Source organism: Mustela erminea, chromosome 12 (assembly GCF_009829155.1).
Source record: "Mustela erminea isolate mMusErm1 chromosome 12, mMusErm1.Pri, whole genome shotgun sequence".
NCBI classification, from domain to species: domain Eukaryota; kingdom Metazoa; phylum Chordata; class Mammalia; order Carnivora; family Mustelidae; genus Mustela; species Mustela erminea.
In genome coordinates, this window is record NC_045625.1 from 10,686,893 (window position 1) to 10,714,251 (window position 27,359).

A 27,359-nucleotide genomic window follows, 5' to 3' on the forward strand; every position below is an offset into this window, starting at 1 on the left:
CCTGCAGCCGGACCCACAGGTCACAATGGCAAACCCTTCCTCTCCAGAAAGGTGATTCTGCCATATGGGACTCCAAACGGAGTGCATGGTGGGAAAGGAGCCGGTTCATCCTGCCCCCTGAGAAAGGGGGATGTCAGAGACAGCTCACCCACAACCCCCAGGATGAAGTTCAAGTTGACGTTCAAGGCTGTCCGTGAGCTGAACTTCACCCACCTGTGCAGGGGCAGCCCCACCATTACATTACTCTCCACTCCCAGTTGTGCTGTGTGCGCTCTTGCCTGGGCTCTGGCCGTTTCCTCAGCCCCAGATGGCCCCTGCTCCCATCTTCCACCCAGTCCCCTTTGGTTTATCGAAGATCCCAGCTCAAATATCATCTCCGTGGAGTCTCTCCCCACTTCGCAGGACACTTGCTCCCATCTCTGTGGCTCCCCTCGCATTTGGTGGAACCATGAATACAGCATGTACACATTCTCTCAGGGGTCCTGACAGGACCCCCTGGAAGCTGGATATCATTGGCCCATTTTACAGATTAAGACACTGGGGTCCAGAGTGGCTAAGTACCTTGCCAAAATTCTTTCAAGGCAGAGAAGACGGTAGATCTGTCCCCAACCTTCCCACTCTGCGATAAAGGAGAGTTGGTAGGGTGAGGCAGGATCGCGGCCGAGACCTCGGTTCCTGCAGATTGCCCAGTGCCATCTGGGTGTGGGGCCCAAGAACAGAGACCCCTCACATTCACAACATGGCGGAGCCGAGAGGGCCTCAGAGATGGTGCCTTGGTCTCTTCTGTAGCAGCATGCGGGGAGGTGAGGACAATGCCCAGAGCCAGGGGTGGCAGTGGTGAGGACAGCTACTCCCTCAGTCCCACCGCAGGTGGCCAAGCTGGGCTGGCAGCTTCCCTCCTTCCCCACCAAGCACCTGCCTTCCTTTGCCCGCCTCTCCCTCAGCCCGAGACTCTATTTCTGTCTCGCTTCCGGTCTCTGAGAGCCTCCCTTTATCAGCCTCAAAGTGCCCATCGCTGCTTCTCAGGCTCTGGCTCTCCGCCTTGGTCTCTCTCAGCCTCTGAATCTGTCCCAGGATCCCTTGATCTCTGAGGCTTCTCTTCTCAATCTCTGTCTTTGTCATCTCTCCCCTGCGCTTTGACACTCTTAATCTTGGCCCCCATCTTTGTCTGTCTGTCTCTCTACCTCTTCACTACTCTGTTGCTGTTTCTCTCCTTTCAGAAGCCTGTCTGTGGTTGATCCATTTGTCTCTCTGCCTCCTGCCCCCTGCGTCTTTGTCCCTGTCCCTTTCTGTGTGCCACTCTTTCTCTGCCTCCCGGACCTGGGACTCTCTCTCTGCCACACTCCCTCCTTCCCTGCCTCTATCACTATCTTTCTGAGTCTCTCACTCTGTGTGTGTGTGTGTGTGTGTGTGTGTGTCTCAGTCTCTGACTCTGGGGCAAGTCACGTCTCCTCCACAGCGCCCCCATCCCGGGGCCTGACAGCAGGCTCTTCTCAAGTTGCTCTGGCGCAGGGGGTGGGGGACCCCCGGGCATCATTCCAGGGTCTGCTGCATCTGGGTGGCGGTGCTGACAGGTGAGATAGGGATCGGACTTGGCTCTGTCCGGGCCTGAGCAAGGGGGCACAACCGGGCTATGCGGGGGCGTCTGGGTGCCTGCAAATGTTTGCCTGTGTGCACATCTGGGTTTGTGTGCGGGTCTCCCCGTGGGGGGCGGTCTGGGTGTCTGTCTAGATGTATTTGTGAGTGTCTGGGCCTGTTGATGTCTGTCTACGAGCATTTGTCTTTGTGTGTCTTTGTGTGGGGCTGTCTGGGCGTAAGCACCTTAGCCCGTGGGTCTAGCTATCCATGGGCGTCTCAAGAGTGTACGTGCCTGCGTGTCTGTGGGCACGTATGTAAGTCCCTGGGAGTAGCTGGCGTGGGATCAGTGTGCTTATCCATGTCCCAGGTCCTCTGTTCCCATCCTCTCCCGCGGCCATCAGTGAGGTACAGACCCTATTACCCTAGCTGACAGGACTCGGGGTCTAGAGACAGACCTCGTTCAAATATTGGCTTCTTCACCACTAGGCTGCCTGACCTCAGGCAAAATGGCTAATCTTGAGCAATCCTGAATTCATTCAGCAAAAATGTATCGATCAAAACAGATAAAACTAATCCGTGGTGCTAGGAGTCAGCACAGGGGCTGTCTTGGGAGGGGTTGACAGGGAGGAGGCCCAAGGGAGCCTTCTGGGTGCTGTCACTGTCCTATATCTTGATTTGGGTGGTGTCTACGTGGTGGTTGTTCATTTGGAAAACATGAATCAAGCTGTTCATTTCAGATGTGTGCACTTTACACACATTCTAGATCAATATAGAAGTTTACAAAAACTATATTGCACTCCTACTATTTTCCAGGCATGAAATAACAGTAACATTAGTAGTGTTGGTGAGTGTGTGGTTTTGACATTTCAGGAAGTGAGTCTGTCCAGGCTTTAAGCACTCCCAGCCCATTCCTCCCCAAGACTGTCCCAATCATGATGGCTCAGAGAGAACGGGAGAGACACCCCAATCCTGGGCTAGACTGTTCCCCCGCCCAATCTCTCCTGGCTGTTTTGTCATCAAGGCAACTATGACGTTCCCTCTGGATTTTCAGATTGGCTGGCCACTGAGGGACGTTTTGCTAGGTAACTACCAGCATTCAGTGAAGCTGGTAACAGAGTGCTCTGCAGCAGGGTTCAGAGCAAGAAATCAGGGGTGTAATATACCCCCGCTTAATATACCACCACACCTGCTTGATGCATTCAGCCATGATGGGCGATGCCTTGATACACACATTCCTGCTCTCCACCTGCAACATCGTTCGTTATGAGTCACCTGTGACTCAGTAAGACATAGTGAGTCTCCACCATATACCAGGCCCTCCATTGACCCTTCAGCACACCTTGCCTCATTTTCATTAGAACTGTCTGTAAAGGCCATTATCTTCTTCCAGATGAAAAAAACGGAGGCTCACAGAAGTGACGTGACTTCCCTTAGCTCTTACAACAGTAGAGATTCCAATCTCATTCTGCCTGCTTCTAATCCTCTGTCCTTCCTGGATGTGTCCTTTCTGTGGGTTTCTGAGGTTGCCTGAAGCTGTAGTAAAGAAACCAAATTCATTTGCTTTTGCCCTCTTGGGAGGTTTTTTTTTTTTTTTTTTTTTTACTTCATTAGAAAAATTAGGTTTAAGCTGTCCTTTTGTGACAGCATTCACTCCTTGGAGGGGCAGACTTCCTCATTGCCTGACACACCCTCCTAGCCCAAACAAGAGCAGATAAGGCAGGTGTGATAAGGTTTTTTCCTCCATCACAAGTATTCAGCAGAGCATACTTAATTTAATACTCGAAAGAACAAATGAATGAACTAATGGTACTTCATTGATGTACTCTCCACTTGGCACAGATCATGCAGACCATGTTAAGGTTATCTCTTCTGTGCTTGCCTCCACTCCCCTGATGGCAAGAAATCTCCAGGTTTCAACAGGCAGCCCAAAGCCTGGCGCAGATGTGGGGGCCCCACATGTATTATAAATAAATATTAAATAAGAGAAGACCCCGGGGGGCACCTGGGTGGCTTGGTCGTTAAGCGTCTGCCTTCAGCTCAGGTCATGATCCCAGTGTCCTGGGGTCGAGCCCCACATCGGGCTCCCTGCTCAGTGGGAAGCCTGCTTCTCCCTCTCCCACTTCCCCTGCTTGTGTTTCCTCTCTCACTGTGTCTCTGTCAAATAAATAAAATCTTAAAAAAAAAAAAAAAAAGAAAAGACAGAGAGAGAGAGAGAGAGAGAAGACCCTGGGATTTAGGTCTGGGCTTCAGTAAGACCCATAAGTCCTGTGAATTTTACACCCCACCAAACAGCAGCAGCACCAACTAGTTTCAATAAGTGGTTTTATTACTGGTTAGATTTTACAAATTCTGATATTCGAACAGACTTCCACCTTAAAATTCTAAAACAACAAAGCGACCGTTGGAGGGGGTTTGATTTTTCGTTTTTTTTTTTTCTTTTTTTTCTTTTTAGGACTATTCAAAGTAACAAACTTTTTTTTTTTTTTTTTTTTACATTTTTGCTCTGGTCATAAATATACAGAGAGAAAAAGAGGGAGAGAAAAATGAACAAGTCATCCAAAGTATGGAGATAAAACAGTATTCCTAAGGCACGTGGCAGTCTTTGAAAATACAGAAGCTCTAGCCAACTTAAATTATTTGTTGTTTTTCCTCGCTCAGTCCACAAAACTGTACAGTGACACAAATGTTGTGTTGCAGATAGATTTTCCAAGTAATTCCTCAAGTCCACACCGCTGCATTAGCGGGACACACAATTATTTTCTTCCTCTGTTTCCAGGCGAGATCCTAAAATGTGGTTAGTTAGTTGCTCAAAGCCTCTATTTTAAAATACACTTGGAATTCAACTAAAGATAATTTCTTTTTTAAAGAAATTGTGGGGGGGAGGGGAGGGCGTGAGTCACTAGAAAAGGTTGGTGAGAGTCGTTTGTGAGGGGCTATGAGGCTCGTGGCCCTCCAGGTTGCCAGGCACAGAAGTTAAGACGGACGTCACAGTTGGCAGGGCCGGGCTGGTCAAGTCTGTGAGGGTGGTGGGCGTGCTGGAGGGGCTAAGCGAGGCGTTGGAGAGCTCCGAGGCCGGCCCCGATGGCGTCCCAGTCTGCAACGCTGCCTCTGTCGACTTGTCCACACCCGTGTTTTCCTGCCGTAAGAGGTTGCGCCTGAACTTGGCCCTAGCGTTCTGAAACCAGACCTGCGTGGGGCAAGAGAGAGAGAGAGAAGCACAGGTTAGGAGAAGGGAGGCAGGATCCGGAGAGCAGCAGAGCCTCCTCCTCCCTCCCCCCAACCCCAGATGCCAATCAGGCTTTTGCAGAAAGGGGGATTAAAAAAAGGGTGGGCTGGCATTTTTTTTTTTTTTAAGATTTTATTTATTCATTTGACAGAGAGAGACCCAGCAAGAGAGGGAACACAAGCAGGGGGAGTGGGAGAGGGAGAAGTAGGCCTCCAGCTGAGCAGGGAGCCTGATGCAGGGCTGGACCTCAGGACCCTGGGATCATGACCTGAGCCAAAAGGCAGACGCCCAACGACTGAGACACCCAGGTGCCCCAGGGCTGGCAATTTTTGCTCTTAATAAAAAAAAAATTTCCTTTTCTCTAATGGCTAGTACTGGGTTTCCCTTTCTTTTAGCAGGTTCTAGAGCTGAGCAGCACTCTCCAGTATGGTAGCCACTAGCCACCAGTGGCTACTGAACACTTGAAATGGGACAAGCCACGAAGTGGTCCCTTTGTAGGGGAAGACATGGAAATAGATCTGAAGACTCGGTATGGAGAAAAAGAAGGTAGGCTATCTCAGTATTATTGTTTATGCTGGTTACGTGTTGAAATGATAATATTGTAGATATATTGGGCTAAATAAAACATGTTCTTAAAATTAATTTTGCTGGTTTCTTTTTGTGTTTGGAATGTGGCTGCTAAAAAACTTAAAATGGAAAATTCCACATGTGGCTCACGTTTCATTTCTATTGGACAGTGCTGTTCCAGAAGGTGTGCACAAACCGAAACATTTTTCACAATGGTTGAGAGATTCTTTTTCCCCCCCTTGGCAGTTGCCTTTAAGCAGGCAATAGATCCCGTAAGTTCTCGTTGGTACAATTTTGAAAGTGCTTCGTGGTCAGAAAGTGGGAAATACCAGAGTGGTGTCAAGAACACAAAGGAATCAGTCAATAAAGAGTTACTTTGAGGAAGAAAGAGACAGCAGTCCTACTCCCCGCCGCCAATCGGGGGAGAAGCCACTGGCTATCCTGGACCCCCAGGGGGTTTTAGGTTTCAGGGTGGGGTGGACGGAGCCCCCTGGATTAAAGCCAGTCCAGGGAGGTGATGACCTGGGAATTCCTTCTCCAAATCGGCCACACCCCAGTATCATTTATGAGAGAGGTGGGTGCGTTGTGCAGTGAGAACTGAGTTTGGAATGCAAAGAATACCAAAAAGAGAGAATATTTACTTTCATTTTTCCATGGCCACAGACACACACATCCCTCTACACCCGCACCTTTGCACACAAGCCTGTACACACTCGGAAAGACATACACAGAAACTCATCTTCATAGCTCAACCCCCTATGCCCCTCGCCCCCCGGCTACTGGAGTCCAGTCTAACTGCACAGAGAGATCTAGTGGAACCCAGAGGTCCTCAAAATATTTTGAGCGAGGCCTAGGATATCCGGTTGGGGGGTGTGGAAGGAGTGGGGATGGCGGGGGTAGTTGTATCTCCCAAAGAATAAAAACCCAAAGGCAGGGCCCCATCACTTCCCTTTGCATGAGAAAAACACCCGCCAGAAGCCTCCCCATAAAACAAAGGACCTTAGAGAATTCTACAGATTCTAGGGTGTCCAGTTGCATATTTCCAGATGTGCCTGCATCTGCCTGACTTCCCAGTGGCTCAGGCATGGGTGGGAAGGGCTGAATCCTGGCCCCGCCTTCCCTTGGGGACCACCCCCCTATGGGGGTCTGTGGTGTCCAATGAGCCTTTCTGGTGGCCTGATAAGATTTGGGCTCAAATAATAAGCACATTCTGGGGCACCTGGGTGGCTCAGTTGTTAGGCATCTGCCTTCAGCTCAGGTCATGATCCCAGGGTCCTGGGATCAAGCCCTGCCTCGGGCTTCCTGCTTCTCCCACTCCCACTTCTTGCTTGTGTTCCCTCTCTCACCATGTGTCTTTGTCAAATAAATAAATGAAATCTTAAAAAAAAAAAAAAAGGCACATCCACGAGAATCCTAAGGAGAGACTCAGACACCGTGAGGTCAGGAAACAAAGCTCTTTCCCCCGCATGCTGTGTCTTCCAGGAAGAAAGCACATTTTCCCTGACCTTCTGCCCAAAGCGAGCCCATCCCCTCTTCTGGAGGCCTACAGGTAAGTACAGTGTTTCTAAGACCACTGACAACCTGCTCTTCTTACGGTAGGGAGGACTTCCCTTCTGCAGGTATGAGACTCTGTCCCTCTGGCTCAGGGAAGGGCCAATGGTAAAAATCAACAGAGAGGAAGCACCTCCCCAGTCTCACGTCAGGTCTAACACGGAAGACTGAAGCCTCAGGGCCACCCTCTCCACTGTCCCGGCCTGTGTGTGTCTCTCCAAGCAGTAGCTGGAGCAGGGAGCCCTGGGGGCGGTACGGGCTCCTAGGTCCAGGGCTCCAAGCCCTGGGGATAGGCTGGAACCAGTAAGCTGCCAGCTGTTAGCTATTTCTCCCGCTGTTGCCCCTAACAGTGGTTTGTAAACAATGACACCATCTTCCCCAACTGCCTTCTCTGCTTTACCCAATCTGAGGCATTGGGAATCTGGCGGATGAAATCAACAAGGCAACCCAAAGCCAGGCTGCGGCGGGGTTTCGTCCTGGGCCTGGTTTTCACCTTCCACAGGGTTTCACCAGAACTCTCTCCCAAAAGTCCCCTCCCAAGTGGCTGTTGGAGCAGGGCCCCTGTCTAAGTCATCTTTGTGTCCCTGGGACATGGCACAGGGACTGGCAAAGGGGAAGAATGAGTAACGTGTGTTGAATTCATAGTAGTAATGACAGAGGGGCGTCTGGATGGCTCAGTCAGTTGGGTGTCTGCCTGCGGCTCCTGTCCTGGGATGGAGCCCCGAACTGGGCTCCCTGCTCGGCGGGGAGCCTGCTTCTCCCTCTCCTTCTGCCTGCTGCTCCCCCTGCTTGTGCTCTCTCTCTGTGTCAAATAAATAAGTAAATAAAACCTTTTATTTTTAAATAAAATCTTAAAAAAAAAAAAGTAGTAATGATAGATAACACTGATGGAGCTCTGTGCGCCAGGCACTACGCTGCCCTCTAATGTGTGATGTCCCCGGTCAGCTCCGGGAGAAGCCAAGCAGGGGCTACGATCGTCGTCCCCCCTTCATCCAGATTTAAAACCAGAGAGGCTCTGAGAGGTGAAGTCACTTGCCCAGGGTCACACAGAGGCGGCGCTGAGACTGGAATGTAGGGATATCTGCCATTGAAAAGTCCATACTCTTCCTACCATGTGATCCTGAGTGAGAAAATAAACACAAAAGCAACTGCGGTGCAGTGGGCAAAGCGCCAAATGCGGCTTCCAGTTCCGGCTCTGCTACTGACCCGCCCAGCGACCTTGTGCTGGTCCCCTACCTCGGGGTCTGCCTCAGTTTCCCTGCCCATACAATGAGAGGGTAGGATGACAGCGCACCATCTCTATGGCCTCTCAGGGTTCTGACAGGCTGGAGATCCCAGGGCAGACGTCAGAAGATGACCCGCTCCACCCGCCCATCTTCTTAAACTGACAGCCCCCTTCTTCATCTGTGGGGAGTCCTATAGCCTGGTGCCCAGGGGATCCCCAATAAGTCCCTGGTGGATGAAGAGGCTCACACTGCCACATACCCCTTCTCAGACACCCGCTGGCCCTGCAGGCTGTGTTTTGCCTCAAAACTCCCTTCCTGGGTCACTAAGGAAAACAGCCCTAAGATAAAATCTTAGGACAAAGATGTCCTTTCCGCCACTTTTAAAAAAAAAAAAAGATTTTATTTTGGGGAGTGACGAGTGGCTCGGTCAATAGAGCATCTGACTCTTGGTTTTGGCTCAGATCATGATCTCAGGGTCTTGGAATTGGGCCTCTTGGGGTGTGCTGTGTGCTCAGTGGGGCATCTGCTGGAGATTCTCTTCCTCTCCTTTGTCCCCTGACACACATGCACGCACATGCTCTCTCTCTCTCTCTAAAATAAACAATCTTTAAAAAAAAATAAAAATAATAAGATTTATTTAAGTGATCTCTACACCCAACACGGGGCTCAAACCCACAACCCTGAGATCAAGAATCATGCTCTACCGACTGAGTCAGCCAGCACGGTCCCCCTACTTTTTTTCTTTTAGTTAAGATTTCATTTTTACATCATGGCATTTTTAATAACATCAAACCAACAGCCGCACGTAAAGTGTCCGACCAGATGAGGTAAGCGGAAGTCACGACACAGACACTCCAGGCTGTTTCGGGGCTATTGTCTTGTGATGAATGGGATGTGAGGAAAAAGGAATAAAAAGAATATGTCCTGGAGCGCCTGGCTGACTCAGTCGGTTGAGCGCATGACTCTTGATCTTGGGGTTGTGGGTTCAAGCCCCATACTGGATGTAGAGATCATTTAAAAATAAAATCTTAAGGGGCGCCTGGGTGGCTCAGTGGGTTAAAGCCTCTGCCTTCGGCTTAGGTCATGATCTCAGGGTCCTGGGATTGAGCCCCGCATCGGGCTCTCTGCTCAGCGGGGAGCCTGCTTCCCTTCCTTCTCTCTCTGCCTGCCTCTCTGCCTACTTGTGATCTCTGTCTGTCAAATAAGTAAATAAAAATCTAAAAAAAAAATAATAAATAAAATAAAATAAAATCTTAAAAAAAATTAAGAGTATATGTCCTCTGGTACAGCAGCCCCATATAGTCATAATAACAAATATTATTCGCTAAGAACCAGGCGTCGTCTCCAGAAGGTTCTAAGCATTTTGCACATAGTAACTCATTAGTGCCTTACAAGGTAAGCACTAACATTATTGCCATTTGTAATTATTTGTTGCACATCTGTCTGCCTTCTGGATCGTAGCTCCTGCTCCAGATCTAGCAGGTCCCACTCATTGTCTGGGTCACACCCCACCCAGAACAAGACAGAAGGTCAGTTATTTGTTGAATAAATGAGTGAATAGAGGACAGCTAGCATTCTCAGTTCCGGTGTGCTCACACAAGTTAGTGACAACTAACCAGTCATCCAAAAACTGTTTGTAAACTGTTGAAGATTAAAAGGTATTTTCTTTCGAAGTCATACCAGGAAACACTACGGATACTTTCACCCATCCAGAGCAATCAGCTCACCACCCCTGTCCCCAAGCCCAGGACCTATTCTGCCTTCCCTACCCTTCCCCAGGAAGGAAGACAGGCAACTCGAAGAGGCATCTGTGTGTTGAGGAATGGTCTCAAAGCATTTGCAAAGCCTAACGTCTTCATGGACATCTGTACAAGGGTCCATTCTCTCTCCCAGTCACTCTGCTCGTGGGTAGAGAGTGAGAATTGCAGTGGCCATGCTGTTGCTGGTGATAATTTTGAGTACTTTTTCTGCACTTAATGGCTCTACAAGATTTCTGCTCTGCTCCCAAGACACAGCCTCTACGACCCACTCCTTTTCTCTCCGTCTCTGCTTTCTACAGCTCGATCCAAGGCAGGAAGGTCGCAGTCCCTACACTGTGCTACACCGGAAAGAGCTGTGGAATCAAGACAGATCTGGGCTTGACTCTTGGTTTCATCACTTACTAGCTGTGGGACTGAGAGCAAGGGTCCCTAGTCTCCCTGAACCTCAGTTTCTTCACCTGCAAAATAAAGATAATTAATTTTTTTTAATGAGTGCAAGAGAGGTTGGTTGGCTGAACCCTACTGTGTAAATGGGTGTGAAGTTCATGTGCACTGAGTCCCGAATCCATATTTCATAAAATATACTTGAAGTCATCTCATCTACTCCTTGCAAACACCTAATGAATATTACGATCATCCCCATTTTATAGCCGAGGCCACTGGGGCTCAGAGAGGTTAAGTCACTTGCTCAATATGGCTCAGAGAGTAAGTGGGAGAGCTGGGTCTGGACCTCACATGAGCGGATGCCGAATTCCAGCAGGGGATACGGCAGCCGAGGCCCACCGTATTGGAGGTACTTAAGCATAACAGATTCAGCAACAGCCCAGAATGCCCCTACACAACACACACTGCCTGGGACACACACACACACACACACCCTCTATCAATCCCCTTTGAGAACACAGCCTCCATCTCAACCTGCCCCTGCCTACAGACCCTCTCTGAAGGGTGAACCGGGACCACAACCTGCAGGGGGCACCCAAGGCTTAGTGCCACTGAGCTAGCGTAGACCAGAACCACTTCCTGGGCACCTACTTTACACCACGCAGCACTTCGCTGGAGGCTTCCTCCAGTCATTGTCTCAATGCTCAAGAATTCTCAAGACGCAAACGATTATTATCTTTGTTCCACAGATAAGGAATCAGGCTCAGAGAGATGGTAAGTGCCAAATCGCACTGCTTGTTAGTCCCAAAGGACCTGAACCAGTCTGTTACCTTCCAAAGCCACACCACTACCTGCCTCGTCCCCAAAGGCTCCCAATCCCACCTCCCCCAGCTGGCCCATCAGTGGTCAGAACGCCCCTGGGAGAGAGCCCCACCCTGCCAGCGTCGGGCTCCTGTAACCTCCAGCAAATCATATCATCTCACTAGTTCTTAAGCTTCTCATCTGTAAAATGGGCAGGAAAGTACTAAAGTAAGGCAGATGAGAGCTTTGCAAAATGCGGCATAATCATGAGCAGTCGGGCTGTTAGGGGATATTAAAGATCAGTCTGAGAGATCTGGAGATCTAAGAAGAGGGACAGCAGTCGTCTGGGCTGCCTTACGGGTGTGACCACTGCCAACCTCAACAACATACAAGCCCATGATGATACTCACAATCAGAGTCAGTCACTGCTGGGCTGCTGAGTGGAGAACGAGCACATCCCATTGCCCAGAGACAGGCTTGGATTTGGATCCAGCTCTGCTACTTATAGCAATGTATGACTTGGGCAAGTGGAAAATCATCTGGGCCTCAATGTTCTCATCTGTACACCGAGGAGGAGGTTATCAGATGTCTGACCAGTGAGAACCAGTGAGCAAATGTGTTTCACAGACCTTTGAATGTGCCTGACACCCAGTAGTGCTCTCTAACATTTACTGATGTAGAGACACTCCCTAACTGTCAGGGCTTTCCTCCCTCAACTAGTTCCTGGCCTCTGGCTTTTCTGACTTCCCATGGTAGGGGGGCATACAGGTATGAGCAGGCTGGCTCAGGATTCTAGGAGAGGAAGACACAGGGCAAGTGTTTGGCTCAGGATTCTAGGAGAGGAAGACACAGGGCAAGTGTTTGCCCAGGTCCCTCCAGGGAACCTCCTTACCCAAAGAACAATTAGTTTTCTCTGGTCTCCCCCAGAACCCACCTCCCAACAGATCACACTAGGGGGGAAACTGAATGTAGGTCTGTTTCTAACATTAAGAGGGTGCATGTCTTCAGGGCTGGGGCTGTGAGTCATTCATCTCTGTGTCCCCAACACCTGGTGCCAATAGATATTTGGTCAGCTGAAAGAATAAGAGACAACTATACTGGGAACCTGATTGTTCCTAAATCAGGGAACCAAGGAAGCCTCCTGCCTCAAAGGCCAACAGAGAATGACTCCTCAACCAGATTCAGACTCAGCTATGAGCATTTACTCATTATCATTGAATCAGGATAACTGGGAGAGGCACATGCCCCAATGGTGCCCATTTTACAGGTGAGAACGCTATGACTCAGAGAGGGTAACTGATCTGTTCAAGAGGCACAGCCAGGGAGCCGAGGGACATGAACTAAAAGCAGGTCCTCCTGAGTCTAAGCTCTGCTCATTCCTGCCCTGGCCTGCTCCAGGGCTTGTTTCACTGAATGGCCCCTCACCAACTTGCCCTAAAGGGTCCCTACAGGGAAGAGGACAAAGTATCCTACTCACCAGAGAAGAGGCCAGATGACCAAATTCGCTCATGAGGAATGGCGGGGGGCCAAGGAGGGATCTGGGACGTAACCCAAGGACGCAAAGTCTGAGGAAACAGACAAGGGGGATCCGAGGTCCCGCAGGGCGAGGCAATGTCCTTGCCCCTTGTCAAGGCAGGACAAAGGACCCGAGGCAAAAGGGACCCAAATGGGAAGGGCGGGGCCCACGCAGAGTAGGGGGTGGGCCCCAGAGCGGCGCATCAGCGTCCCATTGGGCCAGCCCTCGCCTCCTTTACGTCACAGAGCCCGCCAGAGACCAAGCTGCCCCAGAACCTTGCGCTTTGCGCAGGGGTGCGGGCAGTGGGGACCAATCCTGCTTTGGGCCGGGACTCCCAGCTCCCCGGGGATCCACCGACCAGCGCCAGAGTCACAGTCCCATCCCGCCCACTGCCAACACGCCCCAAATTCTATCCCCCCCCCGCCCCCGCCCCATACTCGCACCTAGGGTGCTCGAGCAGCCCTTGGTGTCTACCCTCCTCACGCGCACCCCCTCAGCGTCCCAGTCCCACAGCGCTCAGTCCCCAATGACATGGGGCTGGAGGATAATCAGAATGGTCTGGACTCGAATCCCAGCACCCCCACTCCTGTCGTGAGACCTCGGTTAGATCTTCATCTCTTGATTTTCTCCCCCAAAATGTACTTTGCTCTCCCTACGACCACACATTGCAAAGGACTAAGTTGGTTAAACTGTGCTATAAAGAAAGATATCCTCTCCTACCTTATGGTTGCTACAGATAGGAAAACTGAAGTTCAGTGACCAGAATAATCATTCATATTGGTTAATACCAGTTAGTTTTTCAATCTAGTTAACGTTACTTTTAGCTATCATCCACTGAGCAGTTAAGGGTCCAGTCACTATCCTGGACCCTTATGTTATCTGGACGGTTTCTCGAATAAGCCGGAGCTATAGATAATTTCTTGTGCCTGTTTTTACGTATGTGGAAACTGAGACTCAGAGGAGTTTAATGACTTGCCCAGGATGGTGACATGAATAAGAGGAGGAGCTGACCATCTGAGAAGTGGTGGCCCAAATCTCTGCCATGAATTTGGGTCATGCAGGAGCCTGGGACTCCCCAAACTATGTTTCTTAACATCTTTGAGGTACGGACAGACCCTTCGAGAATCTGGTAAAAGCTCTGGGGCCTCTCTATGCAGAAAGCACCCTCACAGGTGCAATTCTGCTCAGTTTCAGAGGGGCCATCTGCTTCCAGCTCCCCCCACCCCCGCCCACCCAGGGGGTCGGTCCACATCCCCCCTCCCAAACCTTGCTTCCAGGAGCGTCTAAGAAATAACAAAGAGATGAAAAATCTAGAGAGAGACCCAAAGAGAAACTAGAAAGACGAGTGAGGGGCATGAAGCAAAAGGAGTACACAGCTGGTGCGATTTTCTGGACCAGCATCCAGGGATGCTCTGGATTTTTCTGAAATGCTTGAACCTTTTACTCCATGAACACTTTGAGTGTCACCTAAGTAATAAAGAGCAACGAAGAACTGTTTATAAGAAAGAAAAGAGGCTAGGTGTGGAGACAGAGAGGACAGAGGACAGGCATACACACCTAGAAAAATTAAGACAAAAATGGAAAAGAGGTAGAGAGGGAAAAGAACCCACAACCCTGAAAACCAGCTAGAGACTGAAGAGATGGAGGAAGAGCAGAGAAGGACAAAGGAAGCGCACGCAGCAGGGGTCGGGGATGGGGCGGGTAGAAGGTCTTTCCAAGGCCACGGGCCCACACCGCTGTGAGGTTCCTCTCCACATGTCCCCACCCTCAGCCCCCGCCACGGCCCAGCTGACCTGGAGGACCCGCTTGGTGAGGCCCGTCTTTTGCGCAAGCTGCTTCAAGTCCTTGGCGTCGGGGTTGTGGTTAATGGCAAAGTAAGACTTCATGGTCCGAAGCTGGTGGTGCTTGAAGGAGGTGCGCATGCGCTTTGTCTTCTGGCTGCTCGGGTAGGGCTGGTCGCGGTCCAGGTGCTCCGCATCGTTTCTCGTTGCAGCTCAGCGCTGGGAGGGGACACGCAGAAGGTGGCAGGTGAACCTCCTGACCTGCCCCGCCTACACGGCCTGGTCCAGCCCCGCCCCACCTGCCACCAAAAGTTTCTAGCTCCAGGACCACTCGGCATGGCTCGCACCACGCTGAGATGACAATATTATTCCCACTGGATAGATTTATAGGAGAATCTGAGGATCCAGAGAGCCATCTGCCTGCCCAGGGTCTCTCAGCCAGTAATGCCGGATTCAAACCCAGCTCTAAGAGATTCCCAAAACCATTCTGAGTCATCAATAACAACAGCTACAACTTGGTGATGGCTTATTCAAGTCCAGGTGATTTGCTTAAAGCCCTCCCCTATTTTCACTGAATCCTTAAAATGACCCTATTACCCTGACACTATTTCCTCCTCTTTACAGATGTTGAAACTGAGGCTCAGAAAGGGAAATCGCTCTGACTGAGGACAGAGCAGTGCACAGGGCTCCCTGGCCAACACTCCTCCCTAAGGAAGGAGGCTTGTCCCCCAGTCTCCCCCACCCCCTCCAGGGTTTGGGGTGGGCATCTGAAAGTCCATGACTGGACCTCTCTCCACTCAACTTTGATTTCCCCCTCATCAGTTCCCCAGTCCTGAAGTTCTGGCTGACCTCGGCGGGCCATGGGGCACTGGGCCAAGGTTGGAAACTCTATTTTGTAGTTTATTCCTCTCCTCCTGCCCTGGGGAAGCACTTGCTTCCCGGTTAGACAGACTGGCTGAACGAGGCAGGGAGGTGAAGCGATCTCTAGAAATCTCACAGAGCGGCAGAATTCTAGCCGGAAAGAGAGGAAGTTGGAGGAAGAAAATTAACATGTATCTGACACCTAGGGTATGCTTTTGGCTTTGCATATATCATGGAGCCTTCAATACTGCTCAAGAGGTGGCTACTGCTATTCATCTCATTTCTGAGATGAGGAAACGACCGCTAAGGGAAATGAAGCCATGTTGTACAGAGCCTCACCACTGGTAAGGGCTGAGCCTAGATTCCAGCACTGCAGTCCTTGCCGGTTCCTTTCCCACTGCACACCAAAGGCAGGCAAAGATGAAGCATGGCTCTTTGGGGGAACCAGTCCCCATCCAGAAGGGGCCCAGCTGGGGCCGGGCTGCCAACGCCTGGAAGGCAATGGGGGTGAGGGACAGGGCTGGAAATTAAGGCCTCAGAAAGTTACTTGGCAACCTGGTGCCTGATGGGGACATGAAGGACTTCTCTCCAAGATTCCTTCATCGCAACCCGAGCCATCCTACATGTAAGGTCTTACTTTGGGAAAAATCTCATAAGAGATCAATTCAGTCCCCTAAAGCAGACAGCTAGGAAGGTATCTTATGCCCCATCATATGTCCCTAATAGAGCTGCCAGGTTTGGCAAGTAAAAATGCAGGTTGTCCAGTTAAATCTGAATTTCAAATAAACAACGAACAATTTCTTAGTATAAGTATGCCTCTAATTTTGCATGGGACATACCTATACTGACCATTGATTCGTTGTTTACCTAAAATTCAAATATTGCAGTGGACATGCTTGCACTAAAAAATTATTTGTTGTTTATTTAAAATTCAAATATTGTATTGGATACACTTACACTAAAAATTTATTTGTTGTTTACTTGCAATTCAAATTTAACTGGGCGTCCTGCGCTTAATCTGGCATAACCGCTTCAGAAGTACTCCTGATTTCCTGGTGACCTACTCCACCCACTGCTCAGGTGGGGAGCTGTCCCTTATAGAAAGAATTCACAAGATGCTGGTCTTGTCACTAACCTTGAAGCTGTCAGCGAGTGGCCACTAAAGGGTCCATTCCCACATGCACCCAGGCACCCAGGTCCCCCACCAGGGCTGTACTCCCACCGAAAGCACTCAGAGTGAAGAACGCAGTCCAGCAATGTAAAAAGGGATCAGAAAATGACTCCAAACGGAATCCATGGAAACTGCCCTGCCCCCACTGCAGGGAGCGACCCTCATCTTGCCCCCGTCCCCAGCTCCACGGGGGGTGGGGCAGGCCTCCCCACAGGGGATCTCTGGGCCCATCCCTCTGCCCAGTCCCCGCCTGGGCCTTGCTGCTGTTAATGAGCTCCGTGGGGACCCTGGCGCCCCATGCACCCAAGGGATGTGCCCCAAGTGTGGCCTAGATCTGTGGTGGGGGGGGGGAGGTGATTTGGGGGAGGGAGAGAGAAAGGGCACAGAAAGGAGAGAAAGAGACAGAGGTAGAAAGAGAGAGAAGGAAAAGAGAGTAAAGAAGAGGGGGTAGGGAGGGAAGATGGACAGAGCCAGGAAAAAAGAGAGGAGAGACAGAGGAAAGGGAAGCAGTGGAGATGGGGAAAGAATGGGAGAGAGAGAGGGCTACAAAGACAGAAAGAAATCCGGAGAGACAGAGAGCCTGAGGGGACAGCGAGGCCCGGAAAAGAGGGGAATGTGTGGTGGGGGGTCCAGGTTAAGGAACTGAATTCCGGGCCTCAAAGAAACTAGGTCCCCGCAAGAAAGCCTATTCTGAAGCCGTTACTGGCTGGGGAGTGGCGAAAAGGGGAGAAGGGGAAGGAAAGGAGGGAAGAAAAGGAGCCAGCCCAAGCCTGGGAGGCCATGCAGGCCAGCGGCCCGGTGGGGAGCTGCGCCGGGGAAGTGAGGGCGGCCTGGAAGTGGCCGTTGGGCCCAGATTTGTCCGGTACCCCAGGCGCCCTCACTCCTGTCCCCCACGCCCCGGCCGAGATTCCCCCAGATCGGATCCGGGGAGGAGCGAGGGGCCGAGGGGAGGGGGAGGACCGGGCTTTCTCTCTCCCTTTTTTTTTTTTTTTTCCTCTCAATTAGGCCGATTCAATGGAGCTAAAGAGCTCGTAAAATCATGAATAATTTACTCGTGATCTGTTATTAACCCATCGGGTTTCGAGCTCTTGTCGCTGGGACTGAACCTGTAATCAAATCTGACTTCGCCTCATTTTACTAAGACGAGATTGTAGGTTCAATTGTCTAAATAATGGATTGGAATCAATCAGTAATTACGCCGCCATGGCACACACACAAAAAGCTGGGGCTGGGGAGGCCCGGGCGTCCGGCCGGTCCGCGCGGGACTCCCGCAGCCGTGGAGGACAAACCCCCGGCGCAAAGTGCGTGGCCCGGGCCCCTCGCGGGCTCAGAGCGCCTCGTCTGCACCCAGGCCGGCGGGCGGCCCCGCCTCAGGGGTGGGGGAGGTTTCAGTTCTGGTCTCTGCGGCCGGGGCTGCGCACGGAGGGGCCGCCAGAGGAGGGCTGCCGTGGCCACCGCCCCGGAAGGACTTTTCCGACCCTGCGGCCCCAACGGCTTTGGCTTGCCCTTCCCTCCGCGGCGGGCTGGGAGCATCGACGACAGCCCACCCCGTGCCTGCCCGAGCCCACCGCCCTGGACTGGCCCGCAGAGCCAAGGGCTTTGCAAGGAGGTGTCGGGGTGCTGGGCCCCTGGGTGTGGACACGCACACCAATAAGCGCTCGTCCTATACTCAGAAACGCGCACACACGCACACAGACTCCTGCTCAGACACATCACCCGCAGTCGCACCCTCCACGGACCCCTTTCCAGCGCCGGCGGCCCCGCGGCCCACGCTGAGACCATTCCTCTCCTGCCGGTGCCGGGAGGGGAGGAAGGAGAAACCGGAGCCAGACTTGGGGAGGCCTGGCCCGGGCCCGGGCGCGTCCAGGAGGCGTCCCCTTTCCCCAACTTGGTCCCGGGATCCCGAATAAGCGAGCGGCACAGCCACCGCGGGCGCGCGGTGCGTGGTTTCTATCGCCGGAGCCAAGGCTAGAGACGCGCGCGCGCGGGCCGAGGAGAAAAAAAAAAAAAAGACCAAAACAGGGAAACCGAGACACAAAACACACAGAAGGACAGAGAGAGCCAGAAAGGGGGACCGAGAGAGTCGAAAGGAAAAAAGAGAGAGGGGTCAGAGAAAAAAAACAAGGAGATGGCATGGGCGAGCAATGTCTGGTAGAGGCTCCAGGTCCCTTGAAACTCTGTCTCCAGCCACATCTCACTCGGTGCCGCCAGACCTCGCCAGGGAAGGCGGCTGAGCAGCAAAATGCACAAATAAATTTCTGTGCCCTTCTACCTTCCTATTCCAAACCCAGTTGCTGAGCTGCGCGCTAGAAAAACACGATCCCACTCACCATGTGCCCTGGGGCCGAGGCGCCTGCTGCTACCTACTGGGGGCCGGCCCCATTTGACAAATAGACAGGGCTTTGTTTTGGGGGACCTGGCCTGGACTCCGTTTAGTCTATTTTCAGGGTGGTGAGAGATGAGGGGTGGAAATCTTAGAGAGCTGGCATCTCTGGTTGAACCTTCAACAAATCTTTAATCTGCTGCCACAGACCTGCCCGCAGCCACTTCACCATCGACCAGACAGCGGGCTGCATTTTCCTCCCAGCTCCGCACACCGAGACACATACGTCCATCCACCTTCCAACAAGCAACTTCGTTGGAGCGAACAGGGGACCCCCACACACACACTCCCGCTGAATTTTCCTCCCCAGCCAGCTCAGATTTTTAAAGATCAAAATAATCCTGACTTCCTTCCCGCAGCTGCCCTCTCCCTGCTGTCCTGGGTTTTTGTTTTGTTTTGTTTTCCACTGTGCGTTAGAGGAAGGGGAAAAGGAGGAAGAAAACAAAAACCTTCGAATCCGATTCTGCCGCAAACGAAGGGAAGAAAATAATTGCAAATAAACTCTATCTAGTTCAGAAGCCCGGGGAGTCATAAACCTTTCCTGGCCTTGCAGACGTCGGGCAGATGTTGACGGTTCAATTTGCCGGGCCCCAGAACCTCTGCAGCTGTCCTGAGTGGGGAGGGGCGCCGGAGGGGGCAGAGCCTCTCCTGGAATGGCCGGGGGTTCAAAGATGCCGGAAATGTGAAACGAGCCCTCTACCCTACTCCGCGCACACGGCCAGGCCTACTTCGGTCTCATCCCCGGGTCCCGGCTTCCTAAGGTTGCCTCTCTCAAACCAGCGCCTGGAGCTTGGAAGAAGGAACCCGGGGAAAACCAAGACCTGGTGGAGCAGGACGATGGGACCGAGCTCAGCGACCAGCCCTTGTTCCTAAGGGTCCTGGACCCAAGTTTCCGGATCCTACTGCCCTCAGGACATTTCACAGAACCGGGCCAAACGCCAGGCAGAGCCCCTGGTCCCCCAGGACGCCGCCAGTCTTTCTCTGGGACCCTTGCTGTCCTGCCCCCTAATAGTTCATCCATCGCTCCAGCTCCCGGCCTCGGCCCTGCCAACCCAGTGTGGTGTCTCGGCCCCACCTTGCTTTCTCTGTCTTTGCACTTTCTGACCAGCCAAGTGGGGGAAAGGCCCGAACTGAAAAGCTGCCTCTGAAAAATTTCTCAGCGACAAGGCTCTGCACCGGGGTCAGTAAGGCTCTAATGCAGCTTCTCCTCCCTCTCCAGCCGAGTACGCACAGGCTGGAGCCCACGAACCTCGTGTCGCTTCTGCCCGCTCGTCTGGTGCTTAGGCACTGGAGGATCTAAGGACTAGAGTGCTCAGAGTGATATATAGATAGAGATAAATCACACTGAGATTCACTCCAGCTCCACACAGTCCATGCCACACACTTTCTCCCAACCCGATGGGGGCGCTCCGGGCGCCTGGCACTCACCAGCGTTGTAGGCCGCCAGGTCTGCCCCTGGGCCCGGGCTCTTGCGCTTCCTCGGCCGCCCCTTCTGCACCGTGCCCACGCCATTGTAGTAGGGAAGACCCAGCGGGTTGGCCCCGGCCGCGCCCAGCCCTGCGCTCTTGGCCGCGGCTGCTGCAGCTGCGGCCGCCGCCACGTCGGCGTGGTTGAAGTGAGCGGGGTACTCGCCCTGCAGCAGCGCCTCGAAGTGCAAGCGGCAGTAGACCAGGCTGTCCTTCATGCCGAAGTGGTCACCCGTGGTCAGCATCTTGTTACACGTGGTGCAGGTGAAGCAGTTGAGGTGATAAACCAAGTCCCGGGCACGCATCACCATCTCCGAGGCTGAGATGCCCAGGTGGCAGCGGGCGCAGCGCTGCACAGAGAACCGCCTGTAGGGACCATCGAGGGAGGGACTGTGGGGACACACGGTTGGGTACCCCCCCAGATCCCTCCTCCAGGTGCCGCTGCTGCCACTGGGGGAAATCACTTCCTTAAGATGGGGACCAGCCTTAAGTTGGACGATGGAGGAAGAGGGAACTAGATTTTGGCCGAGGTCTTGTCCTACCCTGAAATATAGTTTCCCTTAACCATATTTCATGTCCACCAACTCTTCTCCTTTACCCAGAGCATGAAGCAAGCCCCAGGAAAGCCTTTGCTTAGGGACCAGGGAGGGGGGGCTGCCCCCTTAGCCCTTCTCATCCTTCACCCCTGCCCTCCACACCCGTTGCCTGAGAATCCTACAGACCTTTGTAATTTGGGAGAAACAAGGAGATGGGGAAAGACAGAGGAAGGGAGAGAGAGAGCGAGAAAGAAAGAAAAATAATAATAAACAGACCCTAACCCTAAACCAGAGAGGAGAAACAAACTTGGAGCCTGTTAGTGACTGCGGGTCTTTAACCCTATAGGCAGCTCTCACTCCCAGGTCCACGAAAGACCCGGAAATGCACCCAGCTGCTCCTCCAGCTCTCCTTCCAGCTTTGCCCCCCACCAGCCCAGGCTGCCTGGGTTTAGGGAGGGTGTGTGTGTGTGCCCGTTTCTGTTCCATCCACTTGACCCACAAGAAACTTCAAAGGGAAAGGGGAGCACAGACCCCCTCCCACCCACCCAAGGCTATTTCTGTGCCTGAGCTCACACCTGGGCTCTTTTCTCTGGGTCCCTGTACTTCCCAGACCTTTCCAGAGTTCCCTCAAATTTTTAAAAGTTGTCACCCGATGTGTCCTGGCTTGGAAAATGGGGGGGGGGGGCGCTAGGAAGGGAGCCCTCCCCTGGAACTGGAGCGGGGTCCAGATTGTGTCTGAGGGTGCTGCAGGGCAGCGGGGGTCCCCGGCTGGGGGGCTACCTGTAGTAGTCTTCCTTGCAGTAGATGCTTCCGTCCTTGCTGAAACAGGTGAGCTCGGACTCCAGGTTGAGCTTGCACTCGCAGCACTTGAGGCAACGCATGTGCCACTGCTTGTCCACCGCCAGCAGGTAGTAGCGGTCTGAGATCTTGCCCCCGCAGCCGGCACACAGCGCGGCGCGGTCACTGCTGATGGACGGCATGGTCTGCGGAGGGAGGGAGGCGGGAGACCGCGGCGCCTGCGTCAGCCTGCGACTCCGCCGAGGCTGCCGCTGCGGGGAAACGGGCACCCGCAGCTCCCTCCGAGGCTCCGGCCAGCCCTAAACGCAGAGAGGGCCGCCGGGGAGTGCGGTGCCCTTCCTCCACCCCAAAAGGCCCATATTCAGGAGGCTCAGAACCCAGGCCCGCCCACACAGGCCGGGCCGGCCAGAGGCCCAGGCCTGGCTGCTGGCCTGGACGGATCTCCCTCCTCAGTTCTCCCCCTTCCTGGCCCCTCTGCCCTTTTCCCAGAAAGGCTTGGGCTGTTTTTGAGGGCTGGGGCAGCAGTGGCTACTCCGGTCAAGCCCTCCAAAAGCTCCCTCAAAAACTGTTTCTTGAAAGAGCCACTCTCTGGGCCCCAGGAAAGGGGTAAGATGACCATTAAGTCACCCTCTACACAGACGCCTCTGGGAGATGCATAGAGTTCCCCGGCCTGAGCCCCAGTGATCTCTGGATCCTTATGCCAAAGGTTCAAGCCAGGACAGGTCACAGCCTCCCCTGCCCCTCCACCACCTTGGGCCCCCCGGAGCTGAGGCCCTCTTGTCCTGGGAGATGCTGAGCGAAGTACAGGGGCACCCTCAAAGTCTCTGAGGCCAGGACAGGCTGAGAAAGAAGAGCTCAAAGCTGGAGGCACTGAGGCTGCTGCTCTTGCCTTCCAAGTGGAGAAGCTTGGGCCGTGCTCCCTACCTCCTCAGCCTCTAAAGGTCACTTCTGAGCCCAGCTTGGATAGCGTTGCTCGCCGGGCCCCCTGGGAAGTCTGAGGTGAGGAACTGGCTATTTGGGCTGGGCTGCAAAGCCAGGTGTGGAGATCCAAACGGACTCTCCTTCCACAAGAGCCAGGCCAGAGCCTGAACTGCGAGCCCTGGCCTGGCCAGGTCAGGCCGGCCAGGAGGCCAGGGACAGGATCAACGAAAAGCGCCCGCCCCGAAGACTTGGACCCCTGAAATTGTGCTGGAGAGGGAACTCCGATTGCCAGGAGGCGGGAGGGGAGCAGCCCACACCGGCTGAAGCCCCAGTGCTCCCGTTTGGTTCGCCCTTCCCCGCGCCGCAGGCGGCGCCGCCAGTAGCTACAGCCGAGTCGGTGGAGGGGAACGCGGAGCTGGCGACCAGAGGGCCCGGTGCAGTGAGAAGAGAGCCATCCCGGGACACGGGTAGGACTTCGCTCCCACTTCGGGAGAAATGCTCTCTTGCACCCTTGGGGTCTGCAATTTCGGTTTAAACCTTGTTTCCCTTCTCCGCCCCAGCAGCCGGGTTTCCCCCGAGCCGGGAGCTACGGGCCTTGCATCCTGTCCGCGGATCCCCTGCGCCCAGTCCCGTGCGGCACGAAGGACGCTCCCCAAAGTGCCCCAAACTTCGGAGAGCAGAAGCGCGGACCGACCCGGCCCCCCGTCCCAGCTTTCAGACCCGACCCCGCAGCCGTGCGCCCTACCGTCTCCGTGTCGCCGCGGTCGATGGCGGAGCTGATGGCGGGAGCCTCGCTCTTGGCCCTGCGGTCCATCTCGTCGATGACCCCGTGCACCTCGGGGCCCGACAGGACTGTGGAACAGCATCGCGGCGGGACCGGCGGGGCGGGGGCGCGGCTCCTCCGCGGGAGGGCTTGCCCCCCGCCTCAGCTGCCTGGCGCTCCCGGCGCTAACGGGCCCGGTGCATCGCCACCGCGGCCCCGGCCCCGCCCGAGCTCGGCTGCGCCCCCAGGCCGGGCTCTGGGCCCCGGGCGCCCGCGGGCCAGGACGCCTCCCGCCGAGGCACAGGGGCAGCTACATCGCGGGGCGCCTGGGCGGCGGCGCCAAAGCCAGGGTCACAAGGGCACGGGGCGGAGGGGGGGGCGGGAAGGGGGAAGACGGGGGCAGAGGTCGGCGCCCGCCGCGGGCGCTTTCACGCCGCGGGCATCGCCCGCCCGGCTTCAGCGCCCCCGGGCGCAAAGCAGGAGCGCAAAACTCTGCCCGAGGCGGCGACGGCTGCGGTCGGGTCTCACTCGGGAACGGCTAGGTGCCCGCGGCGGCCCAGCTGCCTGGACCTCTCCCCTCCCTGGGGTGCGCCCCCAGCCCTAGGCGACCCGCTTAGGCGTTGGGTCGGCGACTGTAGTACGGGTTTCTCCGAAGCCAGCGAGCCGAGCCGACACACCGAGAGAATTGAAGAGGAGGAGGTGGAGGAGGAGGAGGAGGAGGAGGAGGAGGTGGAGGAGGAGGAGGAGGAGGTGGAGGAGGAGGTGGAGGAGGAGGAGGAGGAGGAGAAAAAGGAGGAGGAGCAGAGTGGGAGGAGGAGCCGCCGGCCGCGGGCCCAGCCGCGCGCAATGCTCTCCAAGAGCGCGCCGAGCCCAGCCCCGGCTCTGCCGTCCGCGCCAGCCAAGCGTCCGCGCCTTTTCTACAGCCGCGCCTTACATCACGTCCTGCCGCCGCGCCATTGGCCGCCCAGCACCCCGGGTCCTGGCAGCGCGTGCTCCGGGAAGGCGGGAGACCCGAGAGGGAGGGGAGAAGCAGGAGGAGGAGAGGAGCGACGAGATGGTGGGAGCTGGTGGGCAAGGCTGGAGGGAGGGGGCGGAGGAAGGGAGGGAGGAGGGAGAGCGCGGGTTTTGGAGTTTTTAAGCTACGAACAGTTTCCTGCGATTTCTTCGGGATGGAAAAATTAAACCTTCTTTCCCCGCGGTCTCCATCCTAAGAAGGCGCAGCCGGAGGATGCTTGAGGAGCTCTCACTCCGGTCTGCCCTCGGCCCAGACCCGTCACCTCGGGCACCGGCGGGGGGAGGCCTGGGAAGGCAGGCCTGGGGCAGAGCTGCCGGAGCCTTCAGCTGCTTCCCGCGGAGCACGGCCTTCGGCCCAGGCTCTGCGCTGTGGGTTGCGGGCGGCCGCCTAGGCCTCCTGAGGACCCGGCTGAGGCAAGGAGGCTGGAGCTGGCGGGAGCTCTAAGACTCCGGGGTTGGGGGGGGGGGAGGGCCAGCCAGCGTAGCCTCGCTTCCAAGCTAGGGCCCACTTTATGGGAGCGTGCAGCTCCTTCGTGCCCTTCCGGGTCCCTCTACAGCTTGGAAGAGTGGATGCGGGCATGGCTTTAGGCACTAGTAAATGCATAGGTTCGAATCCCCCGTTCTGCCAGTCACATGCACTGTAACCTTAGGCAAGTGACTCAACTCCCTCTAGACTGTTTTTGATCTTTCCACTGAGGGTCGAGCAGGCCGCCTCCACACATGTCATGAACAAAAGATAGCATGGATTTTAAAGTACCTGGAACAACGTGGGCACTAACCAAATTCGTCCATCACTCCCTCTTTTCCCTCTCCAACTCCTCCTATTAAAAACTTTCCCATTCGGACACAACACTGGGTATCACTGAGGTCCTTAGGGACCGGAGGCCCATCCTCTGCTGTTTGCATCAAGCCGAAGACTGCTGCCTGGCTGCACCAGCTTTCCAGGGATCAACTACCTGGCCTGTGGGTAAATCCCAACTGCCACCCCATCTCCCAGACTTCAGGCTCAACCTAGAGTCCCTTGGGGACACAAGCACCATGCCTAGGTGTGGGATGAAGCTGGATTTAGGAGATAAAAAGTGACTGTGGGGAAAAACTGAGAGTGAGTCAAGTCAGTAACAGGAGTCCCATTTCCAGGATCTCCTTTGGAGGTGGGTCCTTCTGAAACGACTTGCTTGCCAAAAGGAGGCAAGGGGCTACTTTCTACCTACTGTGCAAAACTTTCAGACAAGAACATATGTGTGTTTGTAATGCCCAAGCACGTGCATTCGTGCTCATGTGTGCAAACGCACATGTTCCTCTCTGTTACCGAAAACATGGCCAGCGGGGATGCAGGGCTAGGATCTACACAGGCACATGGGGTGTAAGCGGCCAGTGCCAGGCAGGAGGATGCGATTGTACAGGGGTAAATTGCACGTTACACATACAATTAAATGTTCATACAATACGACCTAAATCCCTGCCTGCGCTTCTCCGAGGCCATGTTTTGCGTATTTGAAAAAACTCTTGAAGTTCCAAGTACGTGTGTACACGATGCACATGCACAGATGCCCCAACGCGAGGGAAGGACCATAAACCCAAAGACGCGCGCGTGCGCGTGTGTTCCCACAGACGTGTGCTTTGGCGCCTGCACACGGGGCCCGCGCCCAGGCACGCGGACGCCTACACGTATACACAGGCATGTTTTACTGACGCATCTGGGGCACTTTCTTTCAAAGGAAGTAAGGAATGAAAATCTAATCTGGGAGTCACCGGGGTTCATCTGGAGGTCGCCCAAAGGGTAGGAAAAAAATTGTAACAGCGCTGGAGAGTTTGTCCTTGGTGCAGCTCCGCGCCTAGGCTAGACGGCTCCAATACGTTTTCGAGAACTCGAGGGGCTGATTTAGGAAGGGGGGTGGGGGGGGGAGGAGGCGCACTCGGTAACTCTTGCCGCGGGGCTGCTCCAGAAACATGGAAACACACCCTGCGGCTCTTCACTCCCCCCACATATGTAAGTACACGATTTCGTCGCCGCTCTGACCTGCAGTCCACGCCCATCGCTGACCGACCCCAAACTCCCCGGCAGGCAGTCACGATTCCCGCCCGGTGCGCCCGCCTATGTAGCCCTCGGTGTCAGGCTGGGACCCGCCCGGGTCCGCCGGAGACTCAAACGCGTCTCCCGCCCCGGGGCGGGATCTGGGTGCCCTGGCCCTGGGCTCAGAGGCGGGTAACTTTGCTAACCTTCCCCCAGAGGCGGAGGGGACGTCGCACAACCGCTGAGCCCCGTCCGCGAAGACTAAACAAGGAAAGGAACAGGCTGTAAACACACATCCTGACACGTGAGTGACATTTACACGGTGCGAGAAGCCGCAGCCCAGGGGAAGGCAGAGGGTTGGGGGAGCGGGCACCGCAGGTAAAAGTAATCTTTCGAGGCGTCGGGAACGGCGGCCCCTCGACGCCCCTCCCCCAGATAGGGAAAAAGAATCCCGAAGTCCCTCGAACCTGCCTTTTGTGGGAGGTGACAGGTGAGCGGAATTCAGGTCTGGCTACTCTCGCCGCTGCCTACCTCCCCACCATCTGCTTCCTCGCAGACTAGCAGATCCGGCGCATAATGAGGTAGCAGCCTCCAGCCGGCCACCGTGACTAACTCAGAACAAAAGCGCTCCCTCCACGCCTCTTCCAACAAAGGGGCCACCAGCCCCGGCGCTCCCCGAAGGCTGCGGGGCTCCCGGCTGCCGGCTGCGGAGCTGCCGCGCGCAAACTTCCCGGGGCTCCCGGGGCTGCCGGCGCCACGGAGCCTGGGCCGCGAAGGGAGGAAGCACATGCGGCCCGGAGAGAGTGAGGCCGGGCGGGGCGGGGGGAAAGAGGGGGCGGGAGCCGGGGAGCCGCGGAAGGAGGGTGATTGATCAGTGCGCCGTCCCGGCGCTCTGTCCCGTTATTAGAGGCGGCCAAAGCAGGGCCACGCAATAACCTCCGAATCGCCAACTAATTGACGCTGCAGGCAACTACTTCATTGTGCGCGCTGGTTTTATGTCTTCATAGCCGGTGATTGACAAGGTGTAATTAGTCATCTCACT

At 54.6% G+C, this 27,359-nt stretch overlaps 1 protein-coding gene across 1 annotated transcript; it reads right to left on the reverse strand.

Annotated features, from left to right (window-relative positions):
* Positions 1–4,366: 4,366 nt before the first annotated feature.
* Positions 4,367–25,339, reverse strand: LHX2 (LIM homeobox 2). Its single transcript, XM_032308149.1, is given in 7 exon segments — positions 4,367–4,765; positions 14,403–14,591; positions 14,593–14,609; positions 20,234–20,637; positions 21,588–21,790; positions 23,272–23,376; positions 23,378–25,339. Coding segments are annotated over 7 exon segments (1,221 nt in total). The 5' UTR covers positions 23,393–25,339; the 3' UTR covers positions 4,367–4,477.
* Positions 25,340–27,359: the final 2,020 nt, after the last annotated feature.